General features: G+C 38.1%; 2 protein-coding genes across 4 annotated transcripts in view; one reads left to right on the forward strand and one right to left on the reverse strand.

Moving 5' to 3' along the window:
* Positions 1-9,167, reverse strand: part of ARL6IP6 (ADP ribosylation factor like GTPase 6 interacting protein 6) — a 211,665-nt gene extending 202,498 nt beyond the window's left edge. The window contains exons 1-5 of one of the 2 annotated variants that reach the window (XR_010068929.1): positions 9,065-9,167; positions 8,817-8,931; positions 6,775-6,825; positions 5,805-5,937; positions 1,634-1,938 (exon numbers count right to left, since the gene is read on the reverse strand). Coding sequence is in view for 1 of the 2 variants with exons in the window: in XM_063318366.1 (XP_063174436.1) it covers positions 1,845-1,938; positions 5,805-5,937; positions 6,775-6,825; positions 8,817-8,931; positions 9,065-9,091 (420 nt within the window). In the remaining variant the exon portion in view is untranslated. Of the gene's footprint in view, positions 1-316; positions 1,939-5,804; positions 5,938-6,774; positions 6,826-8,816; positions 8,932-9,064 lie in introns of those variants that run through there. The other variant, XM_063318366.1, reaches the window with a different exon arrangement.
* Positions 9,168-9,354: 187 nt separating this feature from the next.
* The window catches only part of PRPF40A (pre-mRNA processing factor 40 homolog A), a 38,064-nt gene continuing 23,931 nt past the window's right edge, over positions 9,355-23,487 (forward strand). The window contains exons 1-5 of one of the 2 annotated variants that reach the window (XM_063318362.1): positions 9,355-10,192; positions 14,134-14,271; positions 17,245-17,325; positions 20,629-20,659; positions 22,667-22,689. In XM_063318362.1, the coding sequence (XP_063174432.1) occupies positions 9,791-10,192; positions 14,134-14,271; positions 17,245-17,325; positions 20,629-20,659; positions 22,667-22,689 (675 nt within the window). In that variant the 5' untranslated portion in view covers positions 9,355-9,790. The remainder of the gene's footprint in view (positions 10,193-14,133; positions 14,272-17,244; positions 17,326-20,628; positions 20,660-22,666; positions 22,690-23,487) is intronic. The other variant, XM_063318361.1, reaches the window with a different exon arrangement.

A 23,487-nucleotide genomic window follows, 5' to 3' on the forward strand; every position in this document is an offset into this window, starting at 1 on the left:
AGGGCACTGACTACTGTTCCAAAACTACCCAGAAAGTTTCAAGGATGCATAGATATTTGAACCTGGGTCTTCTAGTCCTAGTTCAACCCTTTAACAACTACACTACTATTGATTATGGAAACCACACATGCAAAGTGCTGGCCCAGACTGAAAATTAAGCTTAAAAAGTAATGACTTCCTTCAGAGGGATAAGGATGGTTCCATAAGAGAATACAACTTCACAATGATCTGTTATGAAATTTAATCAAACAATTTACATAAACATCTTATGTGTATTTTATAATGGAAGAAAATATTGCATAAACAAAGTGAGATATATAGATATATACACACAGAGACATTTTAATAATCATAGAATATAATTACAAAACCCCAATTGTAGCTCCACTGCATTCCAAGACTACACTGCCAAGGTTAGGTGGCAAAATGGCCAAGTTTTGGTGGCGCAGTTTCTAGCTGTAGAAGTAGAAAGCTTCTACATTGGCGCTGCTGAACTTTGATTCTGACAGCACAATTTGGACCACTTTGGTGAGAGCATTAGAAAGCTTTTGAAAGAAGAGAAATGGGAACAGATTCCAACCCAGAGGCTTCCTTTCCCTTTCCTACACTTAACCTCCAAAACACTAAAACAACAGGCCAAAATATTCATCCATGGCTCCTTCTGTGTCCACAACCAGCCCTCTAGCTGTGAGGGGAAAAAAATCCAGTTAAGAATGGATTACAATAATTCAATTATGTGCTGATTGTGGACACCAGAAAATTAATTTTAAAAATAGTTGGTAATTATTACAATTGTGCTTTGTCAGTCACCAAATGGATAACTACTCTGCCTTCTCAATACAAATTTTTGCATGCTGCTTGTTACCAGTTTTGTGGAGGAAAACATACAGATAAGGAAGTAAAAGACCAAAGGATTAAAAAAAATTTACTGCAGATCCAAAATGTAATGATATGACATTGCTTAAGATCCAGGAAGAAATTAAAGTTAAGCTAATATTTTAGATCCAAATTAGCTTCCACTGATGGAAAAATATTCTATTTATTTTCCATCACAGAATGCTTCTGCGGGTATAACAGGTGAGTCTTCCTGTTCCTGCAGCCACTGATACCTTCTGAAATTCTGTTCCTGATAGCTGATAACTCTCTAGCACAGACTTTCAGTGAGCTCAAAGTATAAGGGGAAAAGACCTCACATTCATTGAATGTAAACTGGTTTCAACCCAACACATTTTCACCCCTTCCCTATGAAAGAGAATAAACACTTTTATTCTGAATTAATTTCATTGCAAAACCCCTAAACACATATTCTGCTTTCCTGCAGGAAGGCAGGAAGGGTTAATGCTGCATTATTTCATACTTACGTGGGAAAATACCTCAAATCATTGTATCAGAGAAAAAATACATTGTAAAGCAATTTAAACTTGAAACAAGATCCATATTAATCAACATATAAAACATCTAATTCCAGTTAATCAAACCCTTTAATTACTTAGTATACGGAACAAGTCCAATAGGTTGTTGTTGTATATGAAGCACGTCAACCTAAGAGCTCATTTCAAGTCCATTTAATGGTATGACAAAAAGCCACTCTAGGAAGATCTTCAGAATTAAACATCAGCATTCATTCTTATACTCTTAAAATGGCAATGATTCCTTATTTGCGTGGTTGACTTTCCTTGTCAAATTCCATCAGTTTGTGAGTTTTAATATTTTCCCTCAGCAATACTAAATGAAACAAATAAGGGAATTGTGATTATGGTAGCAAATACTATATTCCATACAAATGGCTGTCTGCACACAGACAGTTTCAATGGTCATATTCTGAAAAACAGATTTAAAAGCAATTATAAAAGATACCAGGCTACAGTGAGAGCTGCCACAATTCCATTCAATATAGCCATACTATACCCCATGTGAAAAGAGTGTCCTGTCATTCGCCTGAAAAGAAAAGAAGCTCAATTAATTGATTAACAGATTAGAGGGGACAGATACTTCCAGCCATAAAATATTTTGCATGGATAAACCTCTCATTTTAATGCTTAGCATATGCTAATATGTATTTGCCTCTAAACACAGTAACATGAATCTAGTGAGCTGCCTTTTCCATTGTCCAAAAACTTTTAAGTCCTTCTCAAATATTTTAAATTTGTATAGAATCTTTTGCACTTGAAATAAATTGTTCTGAGACAGAGAGATTTGTATGAGAAGCAACCACCTAAAACTTGCAGCAATGTCCTGTATTTCTCCTGCACAACCCACTTTCAGATGTCCAGCTAGCCTTATAAGACAAATAAGGCAAATATTGCAGACAATTTTCTTAAGTGGTCTTAAAAATGTACCTGTCTTTATACCCACTGGGTACTCAAGCACGATGTACTTTTAAGACCTGTTTTTGGGTGATGGCCTGTAGGAACATGCTGGCCATGTTCCAATCAAATGGCAAACAGGAAGCATTAGTAAGGAGCTTGGGAGGAATGAGCTCACAATAAAGTTTTAGGCCACCCAAATTGTACAACTAAATTTTTAGGCATATGTCTGTGCCAGCACAAACTGGCAACTAGCCTAAGGATGCTTTCTTAGTTATTTTAAACTGTCACTATGCAATATAGTCAGTGTCTGAAAACACTAATAAATATTATTTAATCTGACTCTTAAGTTTAGACCTATGTCTATACCTAAGTACCAACACATACAATGTAAAGTAAACTACACATAAAAATATACTGTTCTTGGAAGAACTACAGACGCTGTTTGCCTTCTTCTGGGATATTTGTTCAACTTCTTAGTCTAGCCTACAACCTGGCGTTCCATGGTGGCCATTTCAGTTGTAACCAAGCCTGACCCTATTTGATATCCAACATCAACAAGGTCTCTAGCTGTAAGATATGTATTATATTCTGACAATGAAAATAAGAATAAATTCAACTGACTGAATTCTGATTGGCCTATCAAGATCAATTATACATGATTTTTAAATCTTTTTGACAATATACTTACATTATTTCTGGAATTCACAAGAAAAAATAGATACTTCAGGTTTTTAAAACCTATGCTACAATACACTCTGCTGGCCAACTCATGAAACTGCTTAATTTGTTGCCTTAATATATGAATGTGAACATTGTTCCTAATACAAAAGGCAACAAAAGGCAATTTATATTAAAGCAAATTATTGAACTTTTTTAAAAAATAAATTTGTGCTTCATAGAATCAAGAATTCATTTTTGATCCTTTATTTTCTTGCTTTACCACACACACTTCTTAAGTACTTCCTGATATACCCAACTCTCACAACAGCCATTTTTGCTTCTTTTGACAAATACCATTCCTCACAATAGATCATATATTATACACTATATTTCTGCCATCATTTGCACATCTTAAAATTTCTCTATCCAGTTTCCCATCTTTAATAAACATATTAAGGCACACAAATTAATCTACTTATTCTGTTTGTTTTTGTCATTTATGTTTAAATTACAGCCACTCCATTTTCTTATTGAACACAATTTTGTGGCCTTTAATAAATTCATTTTCAGATTCTTGATGCTTCATACAATCTATCTAACTTGCACTGCAAATCATTCAGGTTCTCAGCTAACAGGACAATATAATCTGCATACAACAGTATAAAGGCATTCACTTCTTCAGCCAGGATACGTCTAACATCACAAGCATTCCTCATTCATTTATCCAAAAAATACATTAAATCAAGGGGACATCACACAGCACAGTCTTATTCCTTAAGCAACACAGAACCATTTGCTAAGCATTCCATTTATCTTCATGTCTGATTATTTCTATGATACACTGCTCTTACCAGAAAACATTCCATTTTATCATACTCTTTCTGTAAATCAACAAGCGTCCACTAACCTGACTTTCTCATATTCACAACCTTTTGATGATCTGCTGCAGAACTATCTACCTATACCCCAACTACTATAAAGCTACATTTCACTTCTCAAATTTTGCTCATTGTAAGCTATCATTTTCTTTGAATCAGATTTCTGCCAAATAGTTTTCCAAACACCCTTAAATTTCTAATTATCATGCACAGATGCAGCCTTCAAAGGTAAGTTAAACAAGTTGCACAGGCCCTCCAAAAGCAAATGACATTGATATTTTAACATTTTTCCAGCTACATGATTACATCTGCAGCCTTACAATTTTTCAACATTCTCATAGCATTATGACTTTTAATTCATTTTTCTACTTGGGCGGTTGCATCTATAATATTCATTTCAGTTTGAATGAAATAATATCATTAAAATATAAAATATTATAATATCATTATCATTTCCACAAAAAAAATCTAAAACTCTCTTCAAAGATTCCCTAGCTTCAGTTAATCCCATATAATTTTACTGCTTTGATTTTTAATTCTATGCACTCTGCTGGACACAGCTTCTTTAGTTCTATTCACCCATTTCAAAAACTATTTTTATTTCCAAAAACTTGCTCTGTATTTTTCTGCCTATTTTAATCCTAACCATTCTTTGTTCTCTTTGACTACATTCTTAGCAACTATCTTTCTCATCATTTCTTGCAGCAGTATTTCACATATATTTTCCTTACCCACAGCCTCTTTTACTTCATCATTCCACTAAGCATCCTTTTACACCTGCCCCATCAGTATAATTCCACTTATTTTGCTGGTTCTCTGCAACCTAATTCTTTTTGCTGTTTTCCAAGCAACTTCTTTGTTTATATTCATTTTCCATTGAGTCTGTTGGGAAGTAAATCAAATTTCTAATACTTTTTCATACAGAGCTTGTATTTTTTCTTCCTCCAATCATTTTACTTTGACTCTAGTTTCTTCCGCTTCTTTCCTTTTCTTCCATGTTTTTTCTCCCTTAGATCCATTCTTGACACTATCAAATAACAATCTGTCCACATTCAGAATCTCTCATCACCCTTCTAGCTTTAATTTATTCTCTCAAACAACCAAATAAATCATGCTTTGATATTTATACCCATTCCTTACCATGTCTACAGTACGTATAGGTAAACTTACTATTAAACCACATATTTGAAACAGAAGGACCTTTTTCTAGGGAGATTGTCACTAATCCTACCACCATTCTCATGCATTCTTGGCCCAATTGTTCTTTCTATACTCTCTCATCTTGTTTCCATCCATCCATGTAATCAAATAAAAGTATTTTTCCCCAGATTGCATCTATTCAGACTGACACACAATTTTTCATAGAACTCCTTTCTGGTTATTCCATTTTCATCATGCACTGGACCAGAACATGCAGTTGTCACAACCTATATGCATGTACAACAACCTAGGTATCAGACATTCATGACTTCTGATATAACTTTTAGCCCCTTCACTCATAATTAAACCTACACCTTCACTAGCATATCTTGCATGTATTCATCAACTCCTTTACACAAAGCAGACCACCTTTCATTCACATCTATTACATATTCCCCTTTCTTTTGGTTTCAGTATCATACAAAATATCTTGTTTTCTCTTTTTCCCTTCAACTGTTAATTCATGCTCTTTACCATTTCCTCCTCTTACGTTCCAAGTCACAAACTTCCATATATTACAGTCATCACTAGATGAGCCAGTAGATAATGATCTCCATTGCCCATTATGGCTTTTGCCAATCAAAGCTTTCACAAAAAGTCCTTTCATAACAATTAAAAGTATAAACGAGCCAAGGAAGATCCTCAGTATTACAGGACAGCATATGAAGCTTTAATATGTATGTTGTATCAATTTCTTATGGGAGATTTCTAAGCCCAATATCCAATCATATTTGATGCTTTCTAAAATGATACTCACTTAAAGCGTGCAGGTGAGAATGGAGTAGGAGGAAACATTCCCGGTTCAAATGAATCAAAATAGATCACTGTCCAGGAAAAACTGCAACATGACAGCCCAGTCATCAAGGCTAGAACAAGAAGACTCCAAAATCCTTATGGAAGAAAAACTCAACTGTAAATAATGAAATCTCAAAATTACAACTTTAGCATAAATACACAGTATGCAAACTGTAGAATTCAAAATGCCCCATTTCAAGTTAGAAACAGCTGTTCTAGTACATCTGGAAGTGTCCCAAGCTCACAAATTTCCAGTTTCAAAATGAGGTCATGACCCTGGACATACGTCTGGTACATTTAGTACACATTTCAAATTGGAAATGTTTTGCATATCCCTAACAGAAATGTCCCAATTCTACTGCCAGGAAATGTTAACAAGTACCCAGAATAAACCAAAAAGTTAATAGGCTCACACTGTGTCAAAGGGAAAAACAACATAACCCAATATATGTTTAGTCAGTCCCACTGAATTATACAGGATCTGCCTCCATACAACTGTTTTTAAGATTGCAGTCATCATTACTATGTTTGTTGGAGGATTTGTTTTTTCATCTTATTTATCTGTAGAAAGTGATCAACAATTTAAACAGAGAAATGGAATGGGTAGAATAAAGATAAAATACACAAAATTCAAAAATTCTGATGACCACCAGCACACCCTGCTGTGCTATTGCACAATTTGATACAATTTCAAATTTAAATGTTTTTTGTATGAGGAACCCAATCCATGCTAGCACTCATAAAACGTTAAGTTTTTAGTACTTAAAAATTATAGCTAAGAAAGCAGATCACTTATAAGTACTTTAATGATACAGCAGCATATATTCATTTATGAATGAATTGCAAGATGTCCCATTTCTATCTCAAGGCATACCTACCAAACTTAAGGAAATTGCCAGAGTTCCAAAATGAAGTTACAAAACAAGCCTCACCTAAAATGCTGGTTTCTATACTATCAGTTTTCTCTTTTTCATGTCCTGGACCTGTAAATAAAAATAGTTTATAAAGAAACTTATATTTATGTATGATGTTGCGGTAACATGAAGAAATGTCATTACTACATATAGAACAATTATATATGTTTTTGGAAAAGAAAAAATCACAAAATGGACCTAATTTTACCAGGGTTTTATCAATCCAATGGAAATATTCTTGCCTTAAATTCTTTGGGGACTAAGCTCTCAGGTACTTTTTATGATGAACAGCATCATTTCCTATTCTTCTTGAAAAAGGCTTTTACTCATATGTTATACAATTACACATAGCATTACACACTGTTGCCAAACATCTAACCACTATCAGGTGTAATAAACATGTATTGATCTGTGTGCAGACCATGGTAAAACTCTATAATTCTTGTGCACATGCACACGTACAAGCATTAATAGCTGTAAAGTAACTTAAAATTAAATAGCATGTGACTTGTTTCTCCTCTACCTATATTTACTGCTGATATGTGGAACTTGCAACACCTTAGTATCAATGTTGACTCACATGGGCTCACTGATTCTTACTGATCATGCCAGGAAAGGTAGCTATGACAATGTAATACCCACATGCATTCTGACAACAATACTCAGAGGCAACTATTTTTTTCAAAGAGGTACAGATATCAGGAAACAGCTATAATCACTGAATTTCCATGTTAGAGGGATTTATGGTTATGATACAAGTTACATAGCTAAACAGATTTAATCATACCAGAGAATGAATGATGGGTAGGACCTCTTGCTGTCTTTCTATATTCCCAAGGATTCCAATTCAATTGTTTACTAAGTTTGTACAAAACATAACCAACTACTATCACTTTATTTAAAAACTGCTTTCAATTTTCAATTTATTAACTGGTGCTTAAGCAAGACAGCCTGCATAGTCTGATAAATACTGGGGGGGAAAAAACCACCTTAAGGGTGTATCATTTTTATCACAGATAGGCATTACAAGGCTAGATTTAACTTGATTTAATTTGGTTTTTACCAAATTAGATATAACAAATATGTGGATCTCAGGAAAACAAAGTCATACGAGGAAAAGCTTTAAGAATGTCAGACTAAGAATGTCAGACTAGACAAGGACACAGACAGAATAGATTATACGGAAGCACTGTCCCCTAAAAATGAGGTGCCCGTACATGATCATAAACCAACTACTTCCTGAAATATTGAATGTTGCTTTGAACACTCACAGCTTTTTTTTTTTAAAAAGTGTTTTCACCGTACACAGGAATAGTGCCTTTTCTTGGACTAGGTGTGGGCAAATTTGTGGGATATGCTAAAATTTCCAACGCTGAAAAGCTATTGGATATCACTGTTTACTCCTGCCAGTGTTTTATAGAAATTCTTTATGTAGCTATTAATTCTACTCAATATCCAATACAGGATTTTAGAATACCACTTTTAAGACTGCTACAGTTAGTCACAGTATGAAAAGCCCTCCTAAAAATGCCTGTACTGTAAATTCACTGTATGTGTATGCAAAGTACACATAGCCACTTATTTCTTAACCTACAAGAAACGGACTTTATAAACGGGGGGGGGGGGGTAGAGTGAGGGGAGAGAGCCACTAGGGAATTGTGTGTGTCTCAAATTAAGCTTTCTTTAGGGGTAATATAAAATGAAACTTTGTGCCCTGGTTCAAATAACAAGGAAATAATAAGGTATTCTTGTTTGGGTTAATATACGTTATTGTGTGAATCCAGCCCGTATGGTTTGTAATTTATCCTTTTATGATTTGACACAATCAAATCTCTCTCAATCTCTTTTTCAAGGGTTAAACCATGGTATTTTTTTTAATCCCACCTTTTTTATATATAACAAAAGGCGGCGAGGCGTTGCATGACGTGAGAGCCCCGCCACTGTGTCAGGCATTGGGCTGCCCCGACGGTGTTTTGTTTTGAATGAAACGCGTTGGGACAGTAAGAGTTTTTCGAGCGCTGTTTGGGGAAAGGGAATCGCTCCGTCCCGCCGTGGCTCACCTCTTAGCGCCAGGCAAGCGATGGCTATCAGGAGCGCCAGCAAGGAAACCGCTACAAGGCAACAGAACACCGAACACGTCCTGCTCGGCCACCCACGCCCCACGGTTTCGGGCCCCTGCAACAACAATCAGTCCGCGAAAATGAAATCCCCCGGGACCTCTGCCTGACACGCCCAACCAGCCCCCTTCACCATCGCCCTCCTGGAGCCGCCGCCCTGCTGGCCACGGAGGACCGAGGCCGTAACTAACCGCAACAGTTCCATGACGCACCGCCATGGCAGTGGAACATTCGCTTTTAGGGGGCAGAAAGGGAAAAAATGCCCCACGGCCACCTCTTGGAAACCCTCCCCACCAGAACGGAAGTCTGTCGAGCCAAAAGCAGCAACAGAACGGAACTCCCGCTTTGTCTCCCGTGCGCCGCCACTCTAATAGCCACACCCAGAGGTCGGAGCTCCCATGCTGCCTTGTTCCATTTAAAGAAACCCTGCGTAAGCGCGTAGATCTTACCTTCCCTTCCTCGCCACGTTTTTTTTTTTCCCGCCTTGTTTTACGCCCAGCGATGGTACCTCTTCGGCTTCCGTAGTCCCGCCCTTCAACCTCCGCTGCTGGGAGCGAGCTGTTTTCCCAGCGTCCTCTGCGTTACGCGCGTCTCTCCTTCCCCCTCCTCACCTCCATTCCGGCTCAGCCCCCCCACCCCGTTCGCTGGCCCTCGCGTGCCTTTTCCCTTCGGCGAGAGGAGAAGCAAGAGCCCCTCCCACTACCGGCGTGAGGTTTTGTTCTTTCCTCCTCCAGCCGCGTGCGCGGTGATCCCACCTCGCAGACTTCCGACGAGTAACCCCTTCCTAGGACGGCCACCCCAACCGCCCGGTCTTCCTCCCCCTCTTCTCTGGTCGCTTTCCAGCTAACGGTCTCCCTCGGATCCCGTCGGAGCCAGCAGGGCCGGCTCGGCGGAGCCAGGCCCGCGCCCGGGAAGCGATGTCAGGCGGAGACTCGGCGGCCGCCGCGGCCTCTCCTCAGCCGCTGCCCTTCTCATTGCCTAAGCCACCTCCCCTGATGCAGCTCAACCCCGGCGAAGGCGTGCGCCCCGTGGGGGCCCCCGGCCCGGAGCAGTCACCGAAGAGCGCCCGCATGGGAGGCCGGCCAGAGTGGCCAGCCGGGAAGCCTGTCAGTCTTCTGGCTCCTCTCCTCCCGCCACGCGGGGAGCCCGAGCCGCTCCTTCCCTTCGGACCGGCCTCCCGCCAGCCTCTCCGGGGAAGACTCCTAGGCAGGGGTGGCGGCAGCGCGGGCAGCGGGAGCCTTCTGAACCCTGCGATGAGGCTGGGCGCCGGCGGAGGCAGTGGCGCCGGCGGAGGCGGCATGGGCCGAGAGTCTGTTATGGTAGGTGGGCAGGCGGTTGGGGGGCAGAAGTGAGTTACGCTTTTGCTTCCGTCCCGCACGGTTTCAGTGCCCTTCCCAAATTTCATAACCGCGAGGTGAAAAGCCCTTCTGGCCTACTTTCCTCATTTGCAGGGGAGGAGAGAGTCTAGTTACCCTGACTAGTCGTAAGTGTATTCCCTAGTTACCCTGACTAGTCGTAAGTGTATACGAATTTTTCATTTGGTTCAGTCAGTCCAGACTGCCTGGGCTCCCTCCAGTTTCACCAGAGTAGCGTGCCTGTATTTAATGGTAACAGTATGCTGGAGGCCTTTCAGCACAGAGTTTTGACCGGTGCTTCCCAAACCTAGCTAAATTACCCAAAATTGGGTAAATGTGGATTTTACAAATCCATTACCCAATTACAACAGGGACATTTAAATTGACTTAAAGTGTTTTACCTATGGTAGGTAAAAAGGATTGTCTGATAAGCAGTTTTGGGTAATGAAGGAAAAAGTTTGAGAAGCACTGTTTTAGGCCATTTAGCAGCTAGTGGGCATGAGCTTTAGCTAATATCTGAATGCTCTATTACGTATTAGATATACCATGCAAGTGTAACCTGAATGAAAATTTAACTTACTGCTTGATAATCAGTCTATGAAATTGGCTTTCTATCTCCATGTACCTAGAACTATAGTGGAAAGTCCTGTTAAGTGTGTTTTTCCTCACAGAGAATGGTGAGACTTAATCTTCGCTGCAGTGTCAGTAGTGGGGAATCAACAGGAATATGAATATTACATTATAATTTGAAAAACCTCGATCAGAGTTGTTGATTGATTGATTATGTGCCATCAAGTCGTTCTCAACTCCTAGCAACCACATAGATAGATTTTCTCCATGATGATCTATCCCTAACCTGTTCTTTCAGGTCTTCTAATGGTGCAGTCATTGCCACTGTAACTGAGTCCAGCCACCTTGCTGCTGGTCATCCTCTTCTTTCTCTTTCCTTCCACCTTCCCCACCATTGGAGCCTTTTCTAGAGAACTAGATCTTCAGAGTTGTTAGCTTTATAGTAATCTAATTATAAATGGAATTTGACAAATTGAAACTATTTGGCATGTTCAACTGGAACAATAAGCTAGAATTCTGGAGGACTGCAACTTAACAGTGAATTAACCATTTATTGATCCAAGTTGTCCATTGACTTTCATTTCACTCTTGTCTGGTATCATTACTAATCCGCAGCTCCTGATTTTTGCTCTGCATTGAAAATCATGAAAAAAATGTAGTTTGTGTTGCTGGCTTAAAAGGGAACAAGTAAGTCAGGAACCTTGATTTGAGTGATAAAGAAAACAAACTAATCATTTCTATTTAGTGCTGCAGTTTGCAGGAGAAAGGAAAGTAGGAACTTTCAGTGACAAGCCAAGATTCAGTATTGTTGTTCCACATGAATGTTACGAACATATGTGAAGTATTTGAATAGTTGCAACTTGATGTCTTTATAAATTGCTAGGTCTTACCTTTTTCACAAAGTAGGTAAATGTCAAAATTGATTACAGGAATGTTTAATGAACTTGTATCATTAGCAGTGCTTAATTCCTAACAAAGGTGATATTTATCCCCAAATCTGCCTAAAATGCATGTTATTTTCTCTTTGAAGACTTGCTGCTTAGTCAGAATACTCAGAATATTTCCTCACAATGTTAAGAATATAATGAAGGCAATTTGTGCACCCTGAATAACATGTCTTACATTTTCTGATTTTTTTCTTCTTTTTAAATACTGTACCCCATTTTTTCTCTTTTTTTAGTAAAGAAACTGTTCAGAGCAGATTACAAAATATACACATGTTAATATGCTTTATTCATTTTACAACCTAAAGGAGCTGAAGAAATCAAAACCATAACTCCACCCCCAAAAATGTTTAATAAAGTTTTAAAAATTTAAAAATAAAGTTTTTTAAAGTTTTAAATTAAGTTTAAAATAGCAGAATAATGGTATTTTCATTTGATCGCAGAACAAAGATGAGTTAATGACTTGGAATACATAGTTTCCTATATGTGGCACTTGAAAAAGCTCTCTTGATTAGGATAACCAACACTGAAGAAAACAATACTGTACTTGCAAAAGGTGTTTTAGGAGATCCTAAAAGTCAGGATTATGCACAAGGAGATACCCAAATGCTAATTCGTTTAGGCTCTAAAAGTGATAATCACCAACAAGTTAGTGGCTAGTGTACATGATGTAATATTTTTAGTAAAACTCAAGTCTGCCACAGTATTTACACTGAAGAATCTATATTAGCTGGTAGATGAATCCATACAGCTATTCTTTTCAGATTGGTTTTGTAAAGCTAAAGCCTTTTAGAAACAATGTGTGGAGGTTTCATTTTTTTTTTTTTTTTTTTTTTTTTTGATTTCCATATTTTTAACTTTTACTGATTTTATTTATTTATCTATCTATCTATCAAATTTGTCACCGCCCATCTCCTCCCACCGGAGGGACTCTCGGCGGTTTACAACAAAATAATCAAAAAAACAATAAATATATAATAAAATTCCAGTATAAAAGTGCACTATAAAACAATTACACATAGCTACTAAATACACACACACATTCTTCTTTAGGTGAAATTTTACTTTGTTACACTCTTGGTACAAATCAGTTGTTTCACAGAACTATTAACAAGAGTTCTTATAATATTTGTTACTAAACTGGAATTGATTATACAGTTGAAGATAATAGGGACAATTATTTGTTTTGCTTCTACAATTCTAGAAATCCTAGACATTTATCTCTCTGCATTTGCCCACCACTTTACAAACCAAACCAATGTACCAGCAAAAAAAACAATTTCAGGTGGGAGAAAAGGATTGCTTTCTCAACCAAAATGCAATCATTCGTTTAAACGGGTCTCTATCCATGGGATCAGCTGCAGTCAAATTGCATTCAAAACCTTAAGAAATCTCTCCTTTAAAAAAAAAAAGATTCAGGAGAGGAGATTAAGAGAGTCATTTAGACAATTGTTTTAGGTCTGTCAGATGTGCAGATTTGGTTGGCCAAAAATAATTGGATGATTTCTTTAAATTTGTTATAACTGCCCACTCCAGTGGACTCTGTTGGGGGCAGTGAGCTGCTGTATGCATATTTCAACTACTACTTTCTCAGAAAACTGTTAGGATCAGAGCTTAAAGTTCTGATTTTCAGCAGAAAGTTTTCTGACTTTCTCATCTGCCAAACTATATATTTGAGACTGAACCACTTTGAATCTGAAGTATCATGTTTAGAGCACAGAATGCCTTGTTCCAACACAAAACAGTTGTGTTTGAGTGCAAAATGAGCTTTTGTGACATTCTGAAGTGTTTCAAACTCAAACAGCCCTTCCATGCTTGAAACTTTTTGTACTTCCCTAATACTTATTCATTATACATTTTTGAAGCTTGTTCATATGATGAATACTTATGTAATTACAGTTATAGAATAGCAAGTCTTTAAAGTATCATCAGTTGTAATATCCATAAAGGAAAAATTATAAAACATTTATGTATTGATAACTTTTTTTTTAACTGTATGGTATAGCAGTTCGGTGTTCATGCTGCTTTTTTTCTTGCTGGGAAATCCTTGTGAGGTCCAGCAGCCAGATGTGTAGGCTATTTAGCCGTGACAAGTCACGTTGCCCGGGGTGCACCACAAGGAGGCTAGTCTACATTGCACCGAGTTGGGCTGAGAGAGTGGGACTGGCCCAAGGTCACCCAGCCGGCTCTCTTGCCTAAGGCAGGACTAGAACTCACAGACTCCTGGTTTCTAGCCCAGAACCTTAGCCACTAGACCAAACTGGCTCTCATAACGTTGGTAATATGTTAGCAATCAAGAAAAATTTTGCTCTTTGTGAGACCAGATTTGAAACTCAGGCAGCTCTTTTGTGTTTTGCTTGTATTCCTAAAATCCTGAACTGTATTTTTCAGATGGGACATCCAGGCATGCCTCACTATCCACCCATGGGAATGCATCCTATGGGTCAAAGGCCACCTAACATGCCTCCAGTATCTCATGGAATGATGCCTCAAATGATGCCTCCTATGGGAGGACCACAAATGGGACAGGTAAGTTGGCTTCTGCGATTTTGTTATATAAACTACTTTAAAATGAAATAGTAATTTCAATCTTTTTAAGACTTTCCATAGGTCATTAGGAATTGGCACTGATTCATATCAGTATAGTCTTCTTAATCTCTTTTTCTCATTCCTGGCTTAATTGAATCAAAAGATTTTTTTTTCTTAAGTGGATCAGTTACTTTTCTGCATAACAGTTGGGATAGGAAAGTGTTTTGGCCTCATGTTGCTTACTATTTTGTTGAATCCTTACTTACTCCCAAATATATTTCTCTTGTTTCTCAGAAATTCAGAAAGTTATGCCAATAAGTAATTTAGCCCTTTCAATCTTTTATTTTCCCATCTGTAGTGGCTTTAGCTCTTTGTTTGTGTTCAGTTTTATATAGCAGAATAAAAAGAATACCCTTTGCTTACTACTCTAGGTAGTAATCCTGATACTGTCCATAGTTATACTAATTCAAACCTTGAATTTTAAAATCACTGTTAGTGATAGTCTTGCCACTAATGCAAAAAGCTTTCATCTTTTTTGTGATGTTAAGGATGAATAAGGGGCATTCTGTCCACATGGCATTAAAGGTCATGTAGGTCCTTTGCATTGTGGACAGTATCATAATTTGTTAGTGCAGGTGTATGTAGTTTAAAGAGGATGAATGGTGAATAGGAAACATGAAAAGTAATTTGAGCAGTTCAGCTATTTATCTTATTACCCATTAATTGTAAAGACCCCAACCATCAGCCTATTTAACTTAGATGATCAAATTCCCTAGATTATTACTTTGAATTAAATTGTTGTTCTGCTCATGTTACTATTGCCTAGCATCTTTTATTGTTTGGCCATGATGTGGAAATCATAGAACATAAATGGGGGGGGGGCACAGCTTGGGGATCTTCTTGCACGTATTACTAGAAGTGAATTTTGAGAAATATAAGGCAGGATGTATATGTAAACCACCCAGAGTCCCTCTGGTGGGAGGAGACAGGTGGTGACAAATTTGATAAATAAATAAATAAAATAAAATATGTGTTTGGTAGTTAGACTATGGAGAATTATGTCTTGGGTATAAGGCTGTTGTCCCATTCATTTAGACAACTCAAGCACTTTCTTCAAGGAATATTATCTTTCTCTTTAAGGAGAAAAGCTAACAGATCTTTAGAAACTCTTTTTTACTGCTTTTGGGGGCTACAGTTTTCCACTTGAAATTTATCCAGTTTATTTCATCATATTTCACTATAGTTTATCCTTATTTAAATAACATTTTTTTCCTATTGATATTGGTATTTCCTTTCTCCAGGCATTGATTTATAGATACCTTGAGTTTGAGAACCAAGTGATATGTCAGAAAATTAAGGCTATCTTTAAGCACTGAAAGCAGGACTACCATTCAGAAACAATGGGTTGTATATCCATGTGTTAAGAGCCACCACATAGTTGATAAACCCTGGAGCTTTGTGGCTTTCCTAAACCTGGATTTATCAAGCACAAATGTTTTGTTTTATGTGGCTAGAATATAATTGGTGGCCTGTGTTCTGAAAGTGTTTCTAAAACTACTTGGATGGAGATATTTAGGGAGCATCTCTTGGTTGGAACACAGTTATTTGGAAGCAGCAGTGGGGCAAGACTCCTTTCTTCTCCTGCTTCTACAGGATGGTGGGGAATGGGAGGGCCACTCCCATTCTTTCTTCTCTTCCTCACGCTTCCAAGAAAACCTTGTGGATTGAGGGTGGAGCAGTAGCCCTACCAAATACCTCTCCCTCCACACAAGATGGAAGGTAAGAGGGAGCAATAACCTGGTGCTCCCTGAAGATACATGGGAATGGGATTATTTGGCCAACCCTCCAGGGATTGTCATTATATATTTGGGGGTTGATTTCCCTAGAACTATTTGTGGGATCTTCCAACAAAATTGGCTGAATACGGCCAATTAAATATATTACGAGAGCTTGTGCAATCTGTTGCCATCCTCTTAGTCCCCAATGAGGACTGATGAAAATATAACAAACAAAACTTCTGCCTCTCTTCAGAAACTCCTTTCTGGTTAAAGGCCACGTGCATACACAAGCAAATTAGTTCTACGTGATAAATGCCTTGGGTCTTTGCCCAAGCTGGCTTGTATTAGACCCATGTGTAATTATTATCTTGCAACATCATTGTCAGAGTAGAATTATCCCTCACTATATTTACATTGATTTAAGGAATAAGGAAAATGATATGGTTTTAATTGGTTACGGTAGTTTGCATCCTTGTTGCATGCCTTTCTCCGCTTTTTAACAGTTCATGTTTTTGAACCCTGCAGTCATAATTCTTAAACTTTATAGTTCTCTTCATCTTGGAACATCTTTGCAGCATAACTCTTACTCCAGCCCTGTGAGACAAGTTCTTCAGGTATTATCCTCTGTTCATAGATGAGGTAAATGAGCCCTCAAGATTAATAGAGTTTACATAGGTCACAGGGAATTGGTTTGGGAAGTAGAATTAGAGGTTTTAGAGTTTTAAATGCTTTGGGCCCCATTCCTTCAACGACTTGCAAATAGTCTAATGTTTGGGGTTTTTAATATTCCATATTAAATATTCTGTTTTAAAGGCCCATATTCTTGTTTATCTTTCTGCTGTCCCTCCACACCAGTCCTCCTCTTTCTTCATGTTTTGTCTTGGGTTCCCTTTTGAAAGACCATCAAGTGTAGATGAACAATCTTGTCCTTATTTGTTGGCCCTCAGTAATTAATATCTTGCCTACTTTAATGCTTCTGATCATTTAGAGCCTTAATACTATTTGGAAAATCATCAGACAATTGCTGGATTCCTTTGTTAAGTTTATACAGCATTTTATAACTATATTCCTTTGTTATGCCCCAGTTTTCCTGTTTGGGAACAGGGTTAACCTATATCCTCCCATCAACATAAAATGGTTACAGATGTAGCATGTCTAATTGTAAGCAAATACTATAAACATATTTTGATTGTAGATGCCTGGAATGATGCAGTCAGTGATGCCCGGAATGATGGCACCCCATATGTCTCATGGTCCCATGCAGCCAACAGGACCGGTAAATGTTCAGTTTACAATTTTAAAGTCTTTGCTATCTGCTGTACTGTTTTCTGTATTTTCTTTCCCAATATACCATACAGTATCTTTTTTTCAATTGGAACAGTTCCTGAACTTAAACAACTTTATTGCTAATTACTTCAAATTTATATGGTGAAAAATATGTTAATGGTTCAGAGTTTTTTTCTTAGAGTCAGAATATGATTATTTCATATTTCATTATAAGGTAGCCTGAAGTATTTGATAGATTCATCAGTAAAATGCTGATATTTTCATTTTAAAGATTGTATTCATATAATGAGATGTATCAAAAATAACTATATTTAAAATTCATAGATATTTGAATTAAATTTAATTGTTTTCCCCTTTTTTTGGTCAGGAAACAACTATCACAAATGCAAACTAATAATTTCACTTTCTCCTCATGTATCACATTATGTTCTTAAGATACAGTAGAAAAAAACTTTACCTATTAAGTCATAGGGTATGGGGAACTTAATTCTGAGTGAGATGGACTAATATCCCTAGTTTAAATCTGGAAGGATTTGAAGAGACGTATCTAGATTGCAAATAGGAAGTAGGGACCAGCACCCCTTTTGGCATTTAAACTACAGTATATGTCCCAACCCCTGCTTTATATGTACACATGAAAAATGTGCAACTAATTATTTTACTTGTTCCTAGAATGTCTAGTTCAGCTTCAATAGTTATCTGTTGTATAAAGGTAGCTTGCTTCGATTCCTGGTGATTCAATAGTAAGGCTAGATTCCCCATCCAAGTATGAATCAAAGGAAACTCTGCTTATCTTGAAAATGTCAACTGTGTGTTACAATCTCAAAACCAAATTGATACCAGATTCGTGATGTGAATGGAGGCTGACAATTCAGTGAAAAAGAATTATAGATAATATTTGTAGAATATACTTCCTGATTATTCTGCACTGACAATCTCTCTTCTTTGACTTAATCAGTGGTAAGTCTATTCTAGTGTTCAGTGCTATTTATTCTATGTACCTGATAGCTCATACAACATTTCTGCTGCAGGATTCTTCTCTTTAGCTTTCTTTCTCTCATGGAGTCTTTTAGGGTTCAGTTGTTTTTTAACCTATTCTCTTTATACTATCTCTTTGCATTGCATTATTCACATATTTCATTGCTTGCCTTATCACCATTAATAATATTGATTTCACATGGGTAAATAAGTAGACTATATTAATTTCTGTACTAGCTAGTGAGAAAATGAAATTCCTTCTTTTGCAATCAGTAAAAAAAATGCAGTGAACCAGCAAAGATGAATCAAAGCATTTGCTATAGAATGTTTTTTTCTTCATTTAGTTTCCACCAGCCTATCCAATTTAAATTTCATTCTAGAAAAGTATCAAAACTGAATTACTTACATTTTCTCACTATATGCTTCTTCGGTTGCTTTTCATTTCTATTGGCAGCAGCCTGATGATTCTTTTAGACATGAAAGCATTTCTTTTCTTTCTTTTGCTCTCCATTTTCAGTTAATTATGAAATCATGCTAATTTTCCACATACACCATTGCAAAAATCTGTGCATTATTTTTTGTTCTATATGGTAAAAATGTGTGTTATAATACTGTAATCTCCATTCTTCTTTTTTGTTATACTTTTCTTATCTCTTTCATCTTTGATCTCTTAATTCTCTTTTTTCGAAAGCTGAATTTTTACCTGAGAGCTCCCTGGACAGAGAGGCAGGATATAAATCAAAACAATTGCTCTCATCACTAAGACTGTGTGACCTCCCCTCCCACTCCCAATTCTAGTGGATTTCCAAGCTCTCCATATCTCAGCTACTGTATCTAGGAGTGGCTTTGTCATTACTCCTGTTTTGAACCTTCTCCATTCTGAAACAACTGCATTAGTTTTTGGTCAAAATTGAAGGTACAACTTTTGAATTTTAAAAACCCAAACAACTTAGGAAAGTCATCTAGGATCATTAAGATGGAGATATAATATACTATTTTCTGTGTGATGGTGCTTCATGTCTACAGTAGCCTTGGTGCTGACTCATTCTCAGGCCTGTTGACTAAAACTGCCTGTATAAATGATATTTGAGAATGTTTAGTGTTTCCTGTTTCCAGTAACAGATGATTGAGAGGAATAGATAATTGCTAAGTGAAAATAATAATTTATTAAATTTACAGTATATGCTGCCCAACTCCCAGAAAATCTAGGTGGTTTACAAGTTGTTTGAAACATTAAAAACAAGAACAACAAACACACAAAAAAGGGTAAAGATGGCAGGATGACAAAATCAGATGGGAGCAAAGGAAAATAATTCACATAGTCCAAGGGAGGCTTCAGTCACCTTTACCATGGTCTTCAAGGCCCCTTGAAACACCAGCAGGATGGGGGCCGTTTGGATCTTGGGGGAACCTCATTCCAGCAGGCCGACACTGCTACAGAGACGGTGCACTTCCGGGGTCCCAATAGATGGCATTGCTTAGTCAAAGGAACCTGGAGTGTACCAACCCTGCCATGGGAGATAGGTGGTCCCTCAAGTAACCAGGCCATATGCCATTTAGGGCTTTATAGGTAATGACTAGCAGCTTGAATCAAATTAGTAACTAGGGTAGCTTGTGAAACAGAGGTGTTACATGGGCATACCAAGGCATGCCCACCACTGCCCACACTGCTGCATTCTGGACCAGTGGAAGCTTCAGGGCAGCCCCATGTAGAGCGCATTGCAGTAGTCAAGCCATGAGGTGACCAGGGCATGAGTGAATAGAAGTTGCTGACCAGGCTTTCATCCTGTTTTCTTATGTAACTATTTGTAATTTTGCAAGATCGTAAACAAAACATACTCCTGTTTAGATGGAGTAAAATATGGGGGATCTGCATGAAATGGTAGTGACTGTTTACTGTTCCAAAATAAATTATGCTTAACATGTATTTTTATAAAAAGATAATCTCCTTCGAGTTGAGCTCCACAGCTGGTGACTTCATGGACATATCAGTGTAGTTTTCTTTCACAATAGTTTTCTTTCTTCCTAGCCAGTGTTGTCTGATTTTGAAAAGCTAAACAAGATTGGATCTGGTTAGTATTTGGATAGGAGATAACTTGAAAATACCAGCACAAAAGGCTAGACTGGGAAGATAGATAGATAGATAGATAGATAGATCGATCCCAAAAGGTGGTAAGGATAAACCACTTCCATATTGTTACCAATAAAACTATATAAATATGTCCATTTGTCATCTCAAGCTGGACTTGAGATAGCCTTTATCTGCAGCATGTAATAGGTATGATTAAAAAAATAAATTTTTATTTTTTTACAGCCAGGAGTGAATAGTATGGATTCTCAGATTGGTATGTATGAATAATCAATTATTTGTTAATTAATTTAAGTTGTTGTAAGACATTATTTTTTCTAATTAAAAATGAATTAAAATTTGGTATTAATTTGATTATTGAAGGGGAATTCAAAAATGCCAGTTTTCACAGTGGAACAAAATGATCTTTATGGCCTTTAGAAAGAATATTCTTGGATTAAAAGTTTGGCTAGAAGAACAAATCTTTGCAGGGGAAAATATTAACAATTTGTGTTGTTAGGGGAAGGGATCCTAACAACAGAGTGGTCAGGACTGTGAGCTCACCAGCTACAGAATGCTAAGGGAGAAATTAAAAGGACATGGTTGGCTAATTAGATAATTGCCAGGAGCACATCATAGTAGAGCATGTTGTTATGTTTCCCATTTTGGTAGTAGATAAATATTGCTTACCTTAAACATAGCTGAATTTAGGTTACGGAGTCATCTTTAGCATCAGTGCTAAAATACTTTTTAGACATTGAATTTTTAATCAAGTTTCAGAATTAGTTGTCTGTAGCACCAACTGATCTGATTCATGCTGTATGCTTACTTAACTACAGGTAGTCCTAGTACCTACGACAATTCGGTCAGCAACTGTTCCAAGTTACGACAGCCTTGAACAAATGGTGGTTATGACCGGTCCTCAGACTTCTAGCTGTCTCAGCACCCCTATGGTCACATCATCATGATCTGGGTGCTTGGCAACCCTTTCACACATGACCAGTTGCCAAGCACCATGTGATCACCATTTGCAACCTTCCCTACTGGCTTCCCCGAGAAAGTCAGTGGGGAAGCTAGCAGGGAAGGTTGAAAGTTGCTGGGGTAAGCTTCCCCCATCTGCACACCCTCCCCCAGCCCCTCTGCACTCATGCTGGCCACGCGTGCACCCTCCCCAACCCTGCCACGCCTCACACACAGCCTCCCCGACCCACGCAGTGCCTCTCACATGCCCTCCCTGATCTGTTCAACGCCTCTTGTGCACCCCCTGACCTGCGTGGCACCTCTTGCGCACCCCTTGTACCCCTTCCCTGACTCACATGGCACCTCTTGCGCACCCCCTCGCACCCTTGTGCACCCTCCCCAACCCACACAGTGCCTCTCATGCACCCCCTCATACCCTTGAGCACCCTCCCTGGCCCACACAGTGCCTCTCGCATACACCCTCCCCGACCCTCTTGCGCACCTGCGCCTTGCCACTCATGCACCCTCCCCGTACCCCCTTGCTCCCTCCCCCGCCCAACAGCAGCACTTACCTGCCTGCAGGCCTGGGACTTGCAACTTCCTGTCAGCTTCGCCACTGACTTTGGTTGTGGGAAGCCAGCAGGTAGTTGCCTCACCTAACAACTGTGGGATTCAGTCAACGATGGCAACTGGGACTTCAGGTATTGCCATCACTAAGCGATGCAGTTGTGCTTTATGACTGCATCACTTCGCGACAGAAATTCTGGTCCCAATTGCCGTTATAAGTCGAGGACTATTTGTATTGTCTTTTGAATAAACCACAATTTTTGCTAAGACATAAAAAGGTATTTACCGAGCACAATGGCTGAGCGCACACAACATGCTAAAGTGAACCCAACCAACCCATCCCTTTATGACTTTGCACAGTATGTGAATATAACCACTGCTCTGGCAGAGAAGTACTCAAAATACTTGGCATGTTCAGTGCTCTCTTGGAAATCAGGTAGTTAAAACATGATGTGGCTGGTTGCATGTAATACATATCTAATGTCTGGACACTTATGATCTGCCTTTTAATTTTTTTATTCTGTCTTTTTTTTTTAAGTGTAAGCTGCTCAGAGTCTAAATTGTATTAAATAAATGTGGCCTCTGTCAAAATGTAAATCATGACATTCTGCCTGAAATAGTTGCTGGCAATATAGGACTTAGGTACTGATGTATTTTAATACATTTGAAACCTTTTGAATCACATTAAGCAAAGTAGGAAGGGTCTGTTTTAGTATTTCCATAAAATTGGTTTTTAATTTGATTTTTTTTTTCATAGGTTTAGCCCCACCTGGGACTCAGGTAAGAAAGGACATTTTGTTTACTTGGTAATTCAGTTACTTCTAGCTAGTTTCCATCTTGTCCCCCTCCCTCTTATATTAAAGTAAGCACTATGCTGAGTGCTTATCTTTACCAAAGTCTTAAAATGCTCATACCTAGATAACGCATTTGAACAGGATAAATAATGCAGATATAGTACAACAACTTGGCTTCAGAACTCATAACCTGTATCACATTCATAGACACAGTTATCAGTTATGCTGTTGTGAACTATATGTGACCTTACTGTGCATTTGTTCTGTTCAAATGTATTACGTTAAATTAAATTCAAACTGCAGTGAACATTTTCCCTTGATGAGATTCATTCAAAAGTGCTTAATTATGCCAGGATCATGCCTGATGTTTCAGCTAGTTCTAATTTGTTATATTCAAACCAGGACAAACCGTTAACTAATAGTAAGTTTGGGTATTAATAAACCATTGTTAAAAACCAGCCATAATTCTTAACTAGGGAAATCTACGGGGCAGTCAAAATATACATGATATCAGGTGTTATGTCATAATACAAACCTTGCCTTGACACATGTAGACTTTGGGCAGGGCTTGGATCACAATGCCATGCCTGCCATCTCGCAAATTTTTGAACCTTTCCCCCAACATGCAGATACCTCTCTTCTCAACTAATTGTAGTTTATTATTTATTTTATTACATTTTTTTTATCCCACTTGTCTCCCAGAGACTCTGGTCATGAAAACGGAGTGAAATACTTCTTAATCTCCTTGTAACTATCCTGGAGCAAGAGTGAGAAGCAAGCTTAT

Source organism: Candoia aspera, chromosome 1 (genome assembly GCF_035149785.1).
Source record: "Candoia aspera isolate rCanAsp1 chromosome 1, rCanAsp1.hap2, whole genome shotgun sequence".
Taxonomy (NCBI): domain Eukaryota; kingdom Metazoa; phylum Chordata; class Lepidosauria; order Squamata; family Boidae; genus Candoia; species Candoia aspera.